Here is a 12966-nt window from a genome sequence, read left to right as displayed (position 1 = left end):
ATTTTAAATTTCTTTCTGTTAGAGGAACGGCTGTAAGCGTAGCCTCTTTCGCAACTGTTATTTGGTCTCGTCCAACGGGAATTAGAGAGCGTTGTGCGACGAGACCAAACAACGGATGCGAAGGAGACTACAGTCAGCGTGGCACCGATGCACATTATTTTTGCTTAGTAGTTAGAAAATAGAGACAATAGACCAGAAAATACCTGTGTGAGCTCAGATAAATTATGTTTTTTCTCTTTCTCTTGAAGTGAATTGATGCGATATTTTCGTTCTTGTGAAAGTTATTTTAAAAAACATTAGGAACACAAAGTGTCCTATTTCGACCTACTCAGCTAAAAAAAATAACTCTTGCATGCTAGCATGCCTATGTTTAATTTGTGCAACAGTATGATTGCTTCTATATGGCAGTAAATCCTTATGATTGTACCAACTAGTCCTAGTGCGGAGTCTGGCCTCACTTTGCACCACGGTAAAAAGTTTCGTTTATTATTTCATGAACAATCAAATTTCGATGGCAAACACCCATTGGGCAAAGCGTTTTAAAAAGTTGTAGCCTTAAAGAAAATTGATAAACAACCTTCCCTTGTAAATGACAGAGATACAATTGTGATTTGAGATCCTTTCTCGAGCCATTTTGATTTACAAGTACACTTTTATGGTGATGGAGTCAAGGAATGGAAATAAGTTTGATGATTAGTAAACTAGAAGATCAAACAATACTAGCGTTTATGGTATTGGTAATTAAACATAAGACAATATTAGAGGAATCACCTGGTCAGAAAAGAACACAAATCCGGAAGGTGTGATTTTTATTGTTATTTTAGGGGATAAAAATTATGACACAGAGGAGGATAAAGTGATGTGTAATGTAAATCACTTTGTTTTGTGATTATTACATCAAATCGTAGAAATACGATTGGCAGCAAATAATTTTCTTTCTATACTTGTCTGTCACTGAAGACAGAAAGATCTCTCCAAGCATTTTTAATGAATTCAAGGGCATACTATACGAGAAAGAAACTTCTTCTACTTTACGTACTAATGACTGAAAATAAGTAAATTTTCAGATCAAAAGTGATCTCCGAAAAGTTCTGGGTAACCGAAAACATTTTACATTAACTTGCGCGTGGCAAAGATGTTTTTATTTTTGATCAACGTTTGTGCACTGGTCCGTTTATCTGTGAGTTCAGGTGAGACACATTCGTTCACACTCTTTTAGGTATTGACTCTGATAGATACAGGAGAATTGATTTCAACCGATAAATTCAAAATAAATCATATATATATATATATATATATATATATATATATATATATATATATATATAAAACCCTGGATTTTGCTATCTTTCCAAATGCGCTGAATACAGGTTTGATTGGCAGGCGTCAATTGATTGACGATTATATGATTCCTCTTTACAAAACTTACACTAATATTTTCTTTCATGTCATGATTTTAAACCTGACAAAACATGGGTGCCTGAAACATTTTATAATCATTTCATGAAAATGTTAAATTGCAACGAGAAACCAAACTAAGATTGACCGCTCGAGGTTTTATTAAATTCATCATAGCTGTTGAAGGACTTTAAATGGTCACGGGATATTTGACGTAAAAAGAGAAAAGAGGAGAAGGAAAGAATCAAGATAAAAATGGGAGATAGCTCACAATCTCACCCGATGCAAATTCTTTCACTTTAAGTGCAGGAAAACTTGAGATGCAAATGAAAAAGAAATACCCGTTTGTTGTTTACTTTTTCCTTGCAAACACGTTCTTCCATCGTTTTAGAAACAAAAGATATCTGCTCACACGGAAAGCATACCGTCGTTTTGGAAGACTGCATGAGCGGGGCTGTACAAGTCATTTGATAATTGCGGCTGATTTTTGTCAGAAATTCAAGAGATATGGTTTTGAAATACACGCCGCCTTAGAATCAACGCTGCCCTTGAATAAATGCGAAAAACTTGTTAAACGCCGACGCGTTTAATGGACCATGAAAATTTGCTACGCTTCGCCCAATATTTGTTGAATATCCACTGGATGCCTAGGCCTAACGGAATTTCATCTTTTTTTTTTTACGCCTGCTGCTCGTCACTAATCGACTGATGTGCTGGTCTACAGTTGATGAGTGGGAAGCCATTGGATGTTATAATAACTTTGATCACTCTGCTCTTCCTGTCCATTTCTACACACCAACTGACCTGGACGTTAATGAACTCTGGCCAAACCTAAAACCACTGGCAAAGGCTTGCAGCAAACAGGCAGAAATCAGAAATTACTCTTGTTTTGGAATACAATATCAACATGAGTGTTGGGGAGGTAACTTTCATTTTCAAATGGAACAATTGTGTGTGTTTAAACTACTTTGGCGGACCTAAGAGTGTTAGAGGATGCAGTATCCCACAGATTAGTAGTTAAACTTAACAGCAGTTAATATGGTGCCGGCATGTGCAGTTTAACTCAGCTTCGTGATACTCGTTATTAAAGCTCTCTATGTATAAGTGATCTCTTTGCTGCAGTCAGCATTCGAAGAGAGTTAGTAGGGGCTTCTAGATATTTAAAAAAATAACTAACTGAAGGCAAATAGGCCTATCATTATATTTCCCTAAACTGACTGTTGCCAAGCTTTAATGAATGTTGTATTTGGTATGGACCTCTATGGTACAAAAACCTACAAGGTTTTTAAGCAGAAACTATTATATGCCATTTAATACAAGAATTTTGCCAAATGCTGAGTCGCTAGGTCGCTCAAATGAATTTTTTTTTCGCGTGGTGTTCTTTTTTGAAAATTTGCCCGGGGAAGGGGAAGGAGAGGAGGAGAACTTGTAAAGCATTCACAGTATTTGATACTTTCGAACTAATTCAATGCAAAAGGTTTTTTTTTATCTTCAAGTAAAGGAATCCACTCTGCTATGACTTTGTGATACACACAAAACTAACATTCACTGTATGAATAGTGAAAAACTCTTCTCCGGTTGATAATAAGATTCTGACCTGCTTGGTGATGTTCTTATTTGAAATGTAAAGCTTTGTTAGATGCCGAAAAAACTGATTGGAAAAAAATATAATATAGACGAAGAAAATATTTCTTTTCGTATAGGAAGGAATGCGTCACTTACCTACGATATATCTGGTAAATCCCGCAACTGTAGGATTGGTGTAGATAACTATGGGGTTGGAAAGCTTTACACAAGCTTCGTTTACAAGCTTAAGCCTGGTAAGTATATACCAAGGAGTATATTGAACGGAAAAAAATATAAGAGCCATATTAAAAGAGAAAGGGATAGACGATAAAATTAGAGCGTATTATTACCTTTGGGATGGGCCTAAACAACCAAACAAACAAACAAAACAAGACAGGAGGCTGCCAAGTATCATGATTCGAATCTTCTTTCGATTTATTATGGTTTCTACCCATTAATAAGAGTAAAGCATATAGCCCTTCCAAGCAACTCAATTTAACATAAATGATGTTGCACGTTGGCTGAATGTTTCCCTCCTTACCCGCTGACCGAACGTTTAGCGCGCACCTTACGATTCACGGCTGTGATGCTTTTATACAACCTCGTCAGATATTTTTTTAACCAGAGCAACTTTATTTCCTGATTCCCAAAATTGCACCATCGCGATGGTCATTATCTCATTAACCTTTCTTTGTCCATTTTGATAGTGAATGGTAATTGGTCGGCTTGGTCTAAGTGGTCTTCCTGTTCAAAGACGTGTGATGAAGGTTCCCAGAAGCGCACACGTGGTTGTACAAATCCAGCGCCAGCAAATGGCGGCAAGCCCTGCCAAGCGGGGGTTTCCATGGAAACTAAAGCATGTATTCTGCTACTATGTCCAGGTTCGAACTGAGTCAGATGAAACTACAAAATGTCGTTTTAAGTTATCCTATACTCAAAACATTTCTTTCCAAGATATTCACTTTTCTTACATAAGTCATCTTCGTATTCAGTGAACGGCAACTGGTCTCCCTGGTCCTCGTGGGGTTCCTGTTCGAAGACATGTGACGAAGGCTCTCAGAAACGCATGCGTGACTGCTCAGATCCAGCACCAGCACATGGTGGAAAAGTTTGCATGGGAGAGGCCATAGAAACCAAAAAATGCAATCTTAAGTTATGCCCAGGTTTGGATTTAAAAAATTAAGTTGTAGTGATAAGGTTCTTTGATCTTAATTATCAAATTGACAGGAATTCAGACACGCACAGAACACGTGTAAACAGCCTCACAAGTCGACTGACCGACGGACTGATTACTAATTAGCTGGATTAATTCTCATCTTTGTTTAGTGAACGGCAACTGGTCTCCCTGGTCCTCGTGGGGTTCCTGTTCGAAGACATGTGACAGAGGCTTTCGAAAACGCATGCGTGAATGCTCAGATCCAGCACCAGCACATGGTGGAAAAGCCTGCATGGGAGAGGCCGTAGAAACCAAAAAATGCAATCTTAAGTTATGCCCAGGTTTGCATTAAATGGATATAAATTTTAAGTTGCAGTGATAGCGTTCTTCGATTACGATCATCGAATTGACGGTAGGAATTCAGACACTCACAGTACATCTGTTAATAGCCTTATAGTTTAGCGATCAAAGAATGATTACCAATCAGTTGGATTAACCCTCGTGTCGCTGTTTTTATCTTTGTATAGTGAACGGCAAGTGGTCTCCCTGGTCTACATGGTTTCCCTGTTCTAAGACATGCGGTGGTGGTCTTCATACGCGCAAACGTAGTTGCACAAATCCAGCGCCAGCAAATAGTGGAAAACCCTGCCAGGGAGTTACCAAGGAAACTAAAGGATGTAATGTTAATAAATGCCCAGGTTTGTTGTGAGAAGAAAATGCTAATTTGTAATTATCAGGAAGTAAAACAATACATTCACTCTCCACCTTTTTAGTTATTTGTTCCTCTGGCCTACTGTTATGATGTGTTTACTTTCTCAGTGAATGGAAATTGGTCTGCCTGGTCTGCTTGGTCTTCATGTTCAAAAACATGCGATGATGGTTTACAGAGACGCATGCGTAAATGTAGAAACCCAGCACCAGCAAACGGTGGTGACCCATGTAAAGGGAATGCTAGTGAAGTCCAGACTTGCAGTTTACAATTCTGCCCAGGTCTAACCACTTCTATGTTAGATAATGTTGCTTATATTCTAATTCGCTACCCCGCTTAAACGAATATAAAACATTTATCATGTTATAAGCAACCAAAGTTGGGGTGTGTCAACATGAGCTGTGTGCGACCCTCTTTATTATGTCTTGCAAGCAAAATTACAGACACTCTGAAAGGCTCAAAACATTACATGCAAACAACTAATAATACAATAAACGCACTGACTCTTATGCAGTATTTTTTGCATACCATGCAACACCCCACACACTAGGTTACGTAACCACGATAAATTCATTTTCTTTCACCCAACCTGTGCCGGTAAATATATACCAATGTAGCGATCTCCAAGCTGAAGTGGAAAAATATAGCTGGGCGTTTGTGAACATTATATAATGATAGTAGCTGCATTGGATAACGAAAAATAAAATTTAGGTTGAGGAATAATATAATGACGGCAAAACCTTCGATAATTCTCTTGTTTGCTACCAAACAACTGCCGAGAATCTTTTCACCGAGAACACTGTAGCCCTTTTTTTAGTTCCGTTAGATATAGTTCACTCAGCTTGAAATGATTATAAGCCATAATCTCATTTGTTTTACTTCATATGCAACGTAAATGAGAAGGATAAATCCCAAGCTTGTGTTGCTTTGGTTTTCAAAGTGAATGGTCAGTGGGGCTCTTGGCAAGCCTGGAACGCATGCTCTGTAAGCTGTAAAGGTGGCGTCCAGAGACGTAAACGTAGCTGCAATAATCCCTCTCCGGCACATTGTGGCACTGACTGTGTCGGGGTCTCTATGGTGACACAAAGCTGTAACTTAAAGCCCTGTCCAGGTATAGCCATTTCAAAATTTATTAATAGAACGAACGAAACGGCGAGTAAGTGAGGCAATGAGGTTAGAAGCAAGAAGGGCACAAATTATATCGATTACGTTTGTGTAATAATAGTCGTAATTGCTATTTACGCAGTTAATGGTGGTTGGAGCCCATGGAACAATTGGAGCAGTTGTCAGCGAACTTGTGGTGGGGGCACTCAGCTTAGATATAGAACTTGTACTCACCCTCTCCCACAGCATCATGGGGAGCCATGTAGAGGACAAGGCTCAATGTCCCGGAGTTGCAACACGTTCTCATGCCCCCGCGGTATGTTGGATTTTTTATTCAGTTCAGGTCACTTACGACGAAGTGGCAAAGCGGATGCAGAAAAGTTTCCTCTTGAGCGCTTCATTCTCTGGCGGCAAACTCTCCAACCCTGTTTACGTTTGCGTTCATTTTTCAGAACGGAAGTGAGGAATGACGAGCATCTTGCGACATTGTTTACTGAAACTCACGCGAAATTGTTATGTTTTCAATCAATTTGTGAGAAAAATAGCGCTAGTACCTTGCTTTAAAGAAAGCACATTGTCTATCAAGCATTGGGATGTTTGAAGTGAATCGCTTTTTATCGCTCTTTGAAAAAAAAATATTCATAATAGACTTACATCATAACATGCTACTAAGTGAACTTTCCTGCGTACTATTGACAGGAAAGACTGAATAAATGATTTGGGGTTTGAAGGTTTAAGTCTGAAATTAAAAAAAAATGGAAAATTGGCTGCAGGGCATCTTCAGTACAAGTCAATTTTCTTTTTGTTTTAATAGAATAGAAAACACGAATGAAATTCACTAGTTTCTTTTTCCTTCTATCAGGAAAACGTTTGGTTTTGTGCGAAAACAATATGGGCAGAATAGTTAAGTGCGGTCTTTTTCGACGGATCCGAATTCACTGGGTACACTATGGGTACATTGAGGGTGACAGAGCTTGTGGAAGCACATACAAAGACACTTGTTCCTCGCAAAAGGCTGTTCGTGTTCTGAAAAGATGGTGCGAGGGGAAGTTCTTTTGTGTGGTAAAACCTTGGAACAGGTTTTTTCGGGCTCCATGTGGGAACAGGAAGTACTTAAAACTCTACTACTCCTGCTAATGGCGATTAGGAAAAATAATGCGCAATTTGAAAAAATCACAGCCAATACTTTAAAATGCGTATCCTTTATTTAAAGACTAGGTATAGATATTGGTGATGGTAATTATTGTTAGCAATACTACAAGCTAATCAATAAAATTCAAACGGCTGGCGAAGGACGTTTCCAGGATTTAAGTGAATAAGTTGGGTTATCCTGCGTATGCATTTCCCGTTTACGTAAAGTCTAAATGACCTGACAGAAGGGAGTGCCTATTACTGTGCGAGTGTGACTGGTTGTAAGGAACATATCAGATTTCATCTGTCCTATCATGCTGATTCACTGTTTCTTGGAGAAAGCCTCCTCCAGCATGGCTTTATTTTCCCTAACCCACACGTCAAACCTCTGAGTTTCTTCATTCAGCTTCTTAGTCAATCTTATGTCACGGTCTGGGTTTCCTCGTTTATAGAACTCAAACATGTTTCCAAGTTCAATAGCGGCAGGATTGTCAGGCTGAGCTCTGTACTCATCTAACGTAATCTTTGAGTCCTGAAAAAAAAAAAAAAAAAGCTTTATAACGCCTTTCTATAAAATGTAGGAACCCTAACATTCAGAGCCAAACTTGTGATTTAATTTCATGCAACCGGCAACCGACAATCAACATCGTAACGGCTGTACAAAAGCAAACATTCTGGGTTAACTGTAGAATATCACGCTTTGAATATTCGTAAACATCGCACATGTTTAAGAAGGTGTTCGAAATATGATCGACGGCAGTGCATAACACATAAGGAGATCACATGAATGAAAAACGCGTAGCGGTCCCAATATACCGCCCAATGAGCATTCTAGTAGCTTAGACGGGCATTTTAGAGGCTTATACGTCAGCATCTCCGACTGCTGTGACTGACTTGTGACGTATTTGTGACGTAAGATCTAATCTATTTAGTGTGGGAAGTGGTAACACCAATGTTAATTAGTTCTTGCCGCAGTAGATGATGCGGATTCAGTTGGTCATAGACAGCCTTAGATAGGTCTAGAAATACAGCATTTAGAAAGCTACTGGCTTTTTAGTTTTGGAGGATAGTCCGTGGAATGAGTCAAGGTTGTCCCAGTTAATCACCTCGTTGTGGACCCAATCTGTAAGTTTTACTAGTTCCATTCTTAATGTTTACAGTTGATGCGAACAACTTCTTCTAAGATTAGACTCATCTTCAGCAGGATGAAATGGGCTGTAATTGTTTTAATTTTAGTGATTACATTTTTTCGAATGACGCTGTGACTTTTCCAGACTTCAAAGTTAAGGAGTACCGATGCTGTGTCTTTCCACAGGCGCACAGATCGCGATAAGAGCAAGCCGTCGGCCTCAGTGTCAGAAATGGGAGTTCTTTCCTTGTGAGATGTTATGCCACTAAAAGTCTTCCAAGATGTACATGGATAGGGTTTAATTCCTAACATCTCTTGATCTCACTATTCCTGGCGCAAATTAAATGATAGGTGCGCAGTGCGTACAAACCCAAGGAAACCCAACATGTTTTACTATCGAAGCCTCCCTTATATTAAATCAGACCGACATTTCAGCTAACCTCAAATTTTAAGCCTTTGTCCTTTAAATGTTTGGTCAGTGTCTCACAATACTGCTGGATTGTAATCTTGTCTCCACTCAGACCAATGGTTTTGAAACGGTAACAGTCCGGGCTCTCCAAAATGCCTGTGACAAATACGATGGATCAAAAATCAAACTTTTAGAGCGCGAGTAGTAGGAAAAAAAAAGGAAAACAATGAACAAAGGAGTTTCATTTACCATAGACACATTCTCCGCCTTGTGTGACGTCTATTCCATCCATGGCAACACCTTCCATCGGAATATCGTATAGTAAAGTACCATCGTCCTTTTTCCGAGGTGTAAAGAACGATACCAGGTTGTTGTAATAGAACGGGAAGCGTACTATGGTAAAAGGCAAGCGTTCTTTGAGCTTTTTTGTGTGGAGGTATTCTTCAACCATGCCTTTACCATCAAAGTGAGCTGAAAAAGGAGAAGAAGAAGGAGCAAATAATCGTTGTGATTATTCAATAACGACTAAGTCATCATTTCGGTGAGTCGCGTGGCCCAAGGACCGGATGAGAGCATACAAACTGCCTCAGCTAATACAGGCATCTGATTTGCCTTATTGCTTGCTGCTCGGTAGATGTCTGGATAACCGGCTTCCAGAGTAAGATAGCAAATTTCATTTGCATTAGCGATGACGAGTGTGATCTCGTTCCCAGAACCTCCATTACCCTTGTCTACTGCAAAGGGCGCAAGGGAACGCAATCGTAATGCGGCAGTGGAGGAAGTGACAATAGGAAGCAAAGAGAGTTGTTACACCAGGAGGTTTGTTTGTCGCAGGAAAAACTTTATTTCGACATTTTACATCGTCAGAAGATTTCGGGCGTCGTGTTGTTTTTTCCTTTTCAGTGCCATAAAAAACTACGCTATATCAGTGGCAACACGCAGTCTTAACTGCCTATTTCTCTGTTTTGTTGCGTAGCACTCCCGATCATTAATCGATTCAGGGCTGTGAGTGAGAAGACTCAATACTCATTTGCGAATGAAATATGGTCGGAGTAAACATGATATTCGTTCGTAAATCATCAAGGAAAGTACGTACATTCAGGCTCATATCAAACCTTTTTTCGAGGGCCGAAGAAAACAAAAGCAACGAAGTACTAACAACCTCTCTTTTCTCCCTACGGGCCATTAATTGATAAGTCAATCAACCGGAACACTATGAATGAAGGGGGTAAGTTTCTAAGGAAACTGTAGTGCTGTGTCTGTGAGAGAGTATAAAAGGTCATTTAGTGTCATCAACTGAGTTAAAAACCTTACTTGGCCAACGTAAATAATCTAAAGGCTGATGTTTCAAACGCTTGGCCCTTCGTCGGAGCGATAGACGAAACGTCAGCCTTTAAACTCTTTACGGTGGCCAATTTACGTTTTCAACTCAACCGGAACACTGTTCTCGTGCGCAGAATATGTCAACACCAAGCTTCTTTGCTTTAGCAAATACTCTTGGGAAACGCGATATTCGTGTTACTTGACCAAATGAATCATCTTGAAATAAAAAAAAAAGTAATAAAACACGATGTCAAATGTCCTTGATGTGACATACTAATTACAAAAACTCAAATAACAATAAAATCGAGGACCAATTTTTGCACCATGACAAAGCAGATTCTCTAAATTTTTGCTCGCCCGTAACAATTCATTTAGTTAATTTTCCGGTACAATACACTTCTTCGCTCCGTCCCGTAGAATTTTGAAACAGATTATAACTGCCACCGATATTTATCTGCAGGAAATGTAATATTTTTTTCAAAAACGAGTTTGTCGGAGCACCATCCAGATCGCTCGGTTGATATTTGTATTAATCACAACTTCACGGTGCTCAGCGTGTCACGAATTTTGAAACTCACAACATATTACTCACCACACTCAATTCCAATCGTTTTCTTCACATTTTCCAACCCACTGTAAATCAAATGCTTCACTCCAAGCGCTTCGCACACGTCGATGACTCGTTTACCTTGTTCTACTTCTTTCTCCATACTAAAATGTTCCCAGTAGTTTGTCACCAGGAAAACTCCGTAGGAGCCTTTGATTGCCTGTTCCACGGATCCTTTGTTGTCCATATCACATACCACAACCTCACAGCCTTGAATCTTCAGTTGTTTAGCCTTTTCTCCATCTGGCTTCCTCGTCACGGCGCGGATAGCGTAGGGTTCTCCTCTAGAAATTGCTTTGAGCAGCGCCGAAACTACTCCTCCACCTTGCCCTCCAGTAGCTCCAAAAACAGTAATAATTTTTGCCATTTTCGTAACTTCGAATCACGCCTCTGCAAAGCTTTAGCTGCCTATGTTTCCTGTCGGAAAGTTAGCTCGTTAATCACGTAAATGCAAAGCGATATGCTAAATAATTAATGCAAACTCGACTGATATTGGATGATAGCTTGTCACGTTTTCTGTCACGTTTATTAAAATCCTCTCTGTTTGCTCTTGTTCATTGAAGTAGAATCAACAAAGACGCAGTTTATATGCAACGGACCATGAGTTGGATCAATCAGTGACAAACACATTTACTGTTCACTCTTATTATAACTTTCATGTTGCTTTTAGTTGTTGCAAAGATGGGTTCTACTTGCATCAAACCAAAATAAATTGACTATTTTATATGAATCTAAACGTCGATAACGGAGAGGTTTGGACTGGGCACAGGCGGTTTACATGTAACTCCTCCTCGCAGCTATGAACACTACTGAACTAGTAGTTGAAATAAGGCCTGAAAAAAATTCAGGCCCATACGGGATTTGAACCCACGACCTCTGTGATACCAGTGCAGCGCTCCACCAACTGAGCTAACAAGCCAACTGGGAACTTTTTACAGGCCTTATTTCAACTACTAGTTCAGTAGTGTTCATAACAGCGAGGATCGATTCTGTACTCGTTTCTTCAACCGCAGTGCACACATATGATTTTCATATGTTTACAGCCATTATTCAACATAATGACTAGTTCCCATATAGATCGATTTTATATTTCTTTCTTCGACCGCATTACACGCATATGATATGTTTACAGTCATGTTAGTCCTTATTAAGGATTGAGCAATACGTTCAGCAAGCAATTCATCAGACTTGAATAGAGCTAATGGCTATGCACCACGCTAGCACGTTTTAACTGCAAAATTTCTTTAGTATAATACCGCTTAGGTGCACTTGTTATTAACAATCCAGCAAGCAAGGAAAAAGTTTTCTTTAGCTTCTAAGAAATTTTTGTTTCTCCACCAACCACATCATAGAAAGTTTTGATTGTTTCTATATTTCATCATTGGTGTTTGTAATTTATTCCTGATAACTTGACTGTTGTTTTAGAGTCAGTCCATCGAATACCTTTGATGTTTTGGTCTAATGTTTAATGAACGTTGGTTAAATAAATTTAATAAACTGTCTGGTCCCGACACAAGCTTCAGTTTGTTGTGATGTTTCAGTAACGATTCTCGTTATCGAAACCGAAAAATTTTACAGTTTTAAAAAATTTCTCTCCAGATCCTCGAGTCAACTTGTGAAGTGTACGTACAACCACTTCAGTCCCATGTGTTAAGTCCTAAACGTATTTTAAAATTCAAGTTTGACTCGTCAGTAGATCTATGAACGACTGTCGGGGATATTCTTTGGTTGATAATCTTTCCGTTACTTGAAGACCAACGCGATTAGTTATCATTTCTTCTTTTGTTTCTAGCGTGCTTTTCTTTTCGATATCCTGCATGGCGTGTAAACGTGACGACTTTCCTCCGTTTCAGGGGGTGATCATTCAAATACAACACTTTTTCAATCTATTAATTGCATGGCTTTGTCCCACGGAGTCGTGTGAGCTCCACAGGGCCGGTCCATGTGACAAAACTGATTCCTTGTGTATGCTAGGTACCAATGTCCTTCATCACGACTGCGAAAATCTCCTGACTGAGTTAATGCCAACAGTCCACGTTTAAGATGCGATAAAAAATATTTCAAAAATAGAGATCTTCTCAAGCGCGTTTCTTCGGAAAAATCTGTGACTCCATTTCTGATCTAGGGTCAAATGGATTGCGCCTTACGACCTTGTACGTTTGTTATAAATTTTGGATTTTAGAAATAAAGATATCTATTTCCAGATCTTTTAGATTTTCTTAAATATACGCCTGTTGAACTGGTTTCCGCCGACACGATTAACTATTCTTCATTGCATGCTCTTTTTCTGCTAATTGTCGCTTATTTTCCTCAAAAGTCGATTTAATTTTCCCCAGGAGAAGCGTTATTCCCCTTCTTGTAAAACAGGATATTGCTCCGGTAGGTTTACTTCCGTCGACAGCTGTGTAAGCTATTGAAATCATTAGACACGTGC

At 39.3% G+C, this 12966-nt stretch overlaps 2 protein-coding genes across 3 annotated transcripts; one reads left to right on the top strand and one right to left on the bottom strand.

Annotated features, from left to right (window-relative positions):
* Positions 1-934: 934 nt before the first annotated feature.
* On the top strand, positions 935-7228 carry LOC113674588 (coadhesin-like). Of its 2 annotated transcripts, XM_089180194.1 has the most exons (11): positions 935-1190; positions 2123-2320; positions 3102-3218; positions 3672-3845; positions 3957-4127; positions 4291-4461; positions 4648-4818; positions 4940-5110; positions 5770-5940; positions 6076-6249; positions 6796-7228. In XM_089180194.1, the coding sequence occupies exons 1-11, from the start codon at positions 1136-1138 to the stop codon at positions 7068-7070; spliced, it is 1848 nt and encodes a 615-aa protein (XP_089036320.1). In that variant the 5' UTR covers positions 935-1135; the 3' UTR covers positions 7071-7228. The 2 variants fall into 2 exon arrangements, with proteins under 2 accessions (XP_089036320.1, XP_089036321.1); XM_089180195.1 differs by lacking the exon at positions 4940-5110 and having other exon boundaries at positions 940-1190.
* LOC113674587 (nmrA-like family domain-containing protein 1) lies at positions 7117-11015 on the bottom strand. Its single transcript, XM_027191070.2, has 4 exons — positions 10518-11015; positions 8852-9073; positions 8634-8758; positions 7117-7596 (listed from the first exon to the last, which is right to left on the bottom strand). Exons 1-4 carry the CDS (start codon positions 10897-10899, stop codon positions 7387-7389), a joined length of 939 nt encoding a protein of 312 aa, XP_027046871.2. The 5' UTR covers positions 10900-11015; the 3' UTR covers positions 7117-7386.
* Positions 11016-12966: the final 1951 nt, after the last annotated feature.

The sequence above is a fragment of the Pocillopora damicornis genome, chromosome 8 (genome assembly GCF_964200805.1).
Source record: "Pocillopora damicornis chromosome 8, jaPocDami1.2, whole genome shotgun sequence".
Taxonomy (NCBI): domain Eukaryota; kingdom Metazoa; phylum Cnidaria; class Anthozoa; order Scleractinia; family Pocilloporidae; genus Pocillopora; species Pocillopora damicornis.
The sequence above is the reverse complement of the archived record's forward strand: the minus strand, read 5'-3'. Positions and strand labels throughout refer to the sequence as shown.

Excerpts from the sequence above, each read along its gene's own strand:
- LOC113674587 (XM_027191070.2), bottom strand. The coding sequence starts at position 10,899 with ATGGCAAAAATTATTACTGTTTTTGGAGCTACTGGAGGGCAAGGTGGA. Across the intron at positions 8,759-8,851 it reads AGGCGGAGAATGTGTCTATG|GCATTTTGGAGAGCCCGGAC; the intron begins GTAAATGAAACT and ends TATTTGTCACAG. Across the intron at positions 7,597-8,633 it reads ACAAAGGCTTAAAATTTGAG|GACTCAAAGATTACGTTAGA; the intron begins GTTAGCTGAAAT and ends TTTTTTTTTCAG.
- LOC113674588 (XM_089180194.1), top strand. The coding sequence starts at position 1,136 with ATGTTTTTATTTTTGATCAACGTTTGTGCACTGGTCCGTTTATCTGTG. Across the intron at positions 3,219-3,671 it reads CGTTTACAAGCTTAAGCCTG|TGAATGGTAATTGGTCGGCT; the intron begins GTAAGTATATAC and ends CCATTTTGATAG. Across the intron at positions 5,111-5,769 it reads CAGTTTACAATTCTGCCCAG|TGAATGGTCAGTGGGGCTCT; the intron begins GTCTAACCACTT and ends TGGTTTTCAAAG.